The 1,057-nt window shown below is 41.3% G+C and overlaps 1 protein-coding gene across 1 annotated transcript in view; it reads right to left on the reverse strand.

The window, feature by feature from the left end:
• The window catches only part of fras1 (Fraser extracellular matrix complex subunit 1), a 12,135-nt gene extending 11,844 nt beyond the window's left edge, over positions 1–291 (reverse strand). The window contains exons 1-2 of the mRNA XM_068760877.1: positions 287–291; positions 92–230 (exon numbers count right to left, since the gene is read on the reverse strand). Of these exons, the coding sequence (XP_068616978.1) occupies positions 92–230; positions 287–291 (144 nt within the window). The remainder of the gene's footprint in view (positions 1–91; positions 231–286) is intronic.
• Positions 292–1,057: the final 766 nt, after the last annotated feature.

Below are 1,057 nucleotides of genomic sequence, written 5' to 3' on the forward strand. Positions count from 1 at the left end.
CAGAATTACAAATCAGGACTTTTTGTCCCTGTTATTCTGAAGTCTTTTGCAGGAGGTTGAGCCCTGGGGAGTCTCTGCTCATTAACACAACCATCCTCATCAGGCGCCGGAACAGAGGCTCAAACTGCTCAGCCTTCTTAAGAGATGTGGCAGCCAAGGTCTTGACTGACTCATCAGAGAATGTTCGACACTTTCTGCTTCCAAACTTCCTGCCCTCCAGTGCTTTGATTCTCGTTGGAGCACAAGACTTGATAATGGGGTAATCAAATGGTTGAAGAGAAAATACCCCATGAGGATCAGCCCACATAAAGGACATGTGTTGACTTCAATTTGGTCAAAAGCTTGAAAAGTAATTTGATAGACATTCAAGAGGGTCGGTTGTTCCTCGCAAGAATACTGATATAGATTGTAAGTTTTGCTGCTTTGTTCATCGGAATTTAAAGACTGCTCGAGTCAGAATCAAAGTGATATGCCACTAAAAAGAAAAAAAGATCTTTCAGTCAGTTTTTGAAAGTACTTAAATTGGTGCGAGACATGAATAATTCAGAACCACAGGCCAGCATTTTCATGCGGTAGAGAGCTACAAAGACGACTGTCCTTCTAAAAGCGTTCACATTTTCAGATAAGATATTCATTAAATCATGCACTTGTGTTATGCACATTGTAACTGTGCTTTAAAGTTCATCCACTGCTGTCAGACAACCAATAGAACAGAGTAAGGTCATTTAATTCCATAATGTTGTGTTCCTGTATACTTAATGCTATGCTTTCATATTTCACACGTCTTCGGTATAATGAAGGTTTTTCAATTATGTAATAAACATCTAAGAAAAAACATAAATGCTAAGTGGAGACACAGATTTCACTTTGTCAGTCTGTTCCAGATAGTTATGCAAAGCATAGTCAGCTTGTCCCGTGAGGGGTCGCCACAGCAAATCAACCTTCTCCACTTCACCCTGTCCTTTGCATCGTCCTCCCTCACTACTTCCATGTATCTTCTCCTGGGTCGACCTCTAGCCCCTATTCCCTGGCAGTTCCATCCTCAGCATCCTTCTAC

Source organism: Brachionichthys hirsutus, chromosome 4, assembly GCF_040956055.1.
Source record: "Brachionichthys hirsutus isolate HB-005 chromosome 4, CSIRO-AGI_Bhir_v1, whole genome shotgun sequence".
Lineage (NCBI taxonomy): Eukaryota > Metazoa > Chordata > Actinopteri > Lophiiformes > Brachionichthyidae > Brachionichthys > Brachionichthys hirsutus.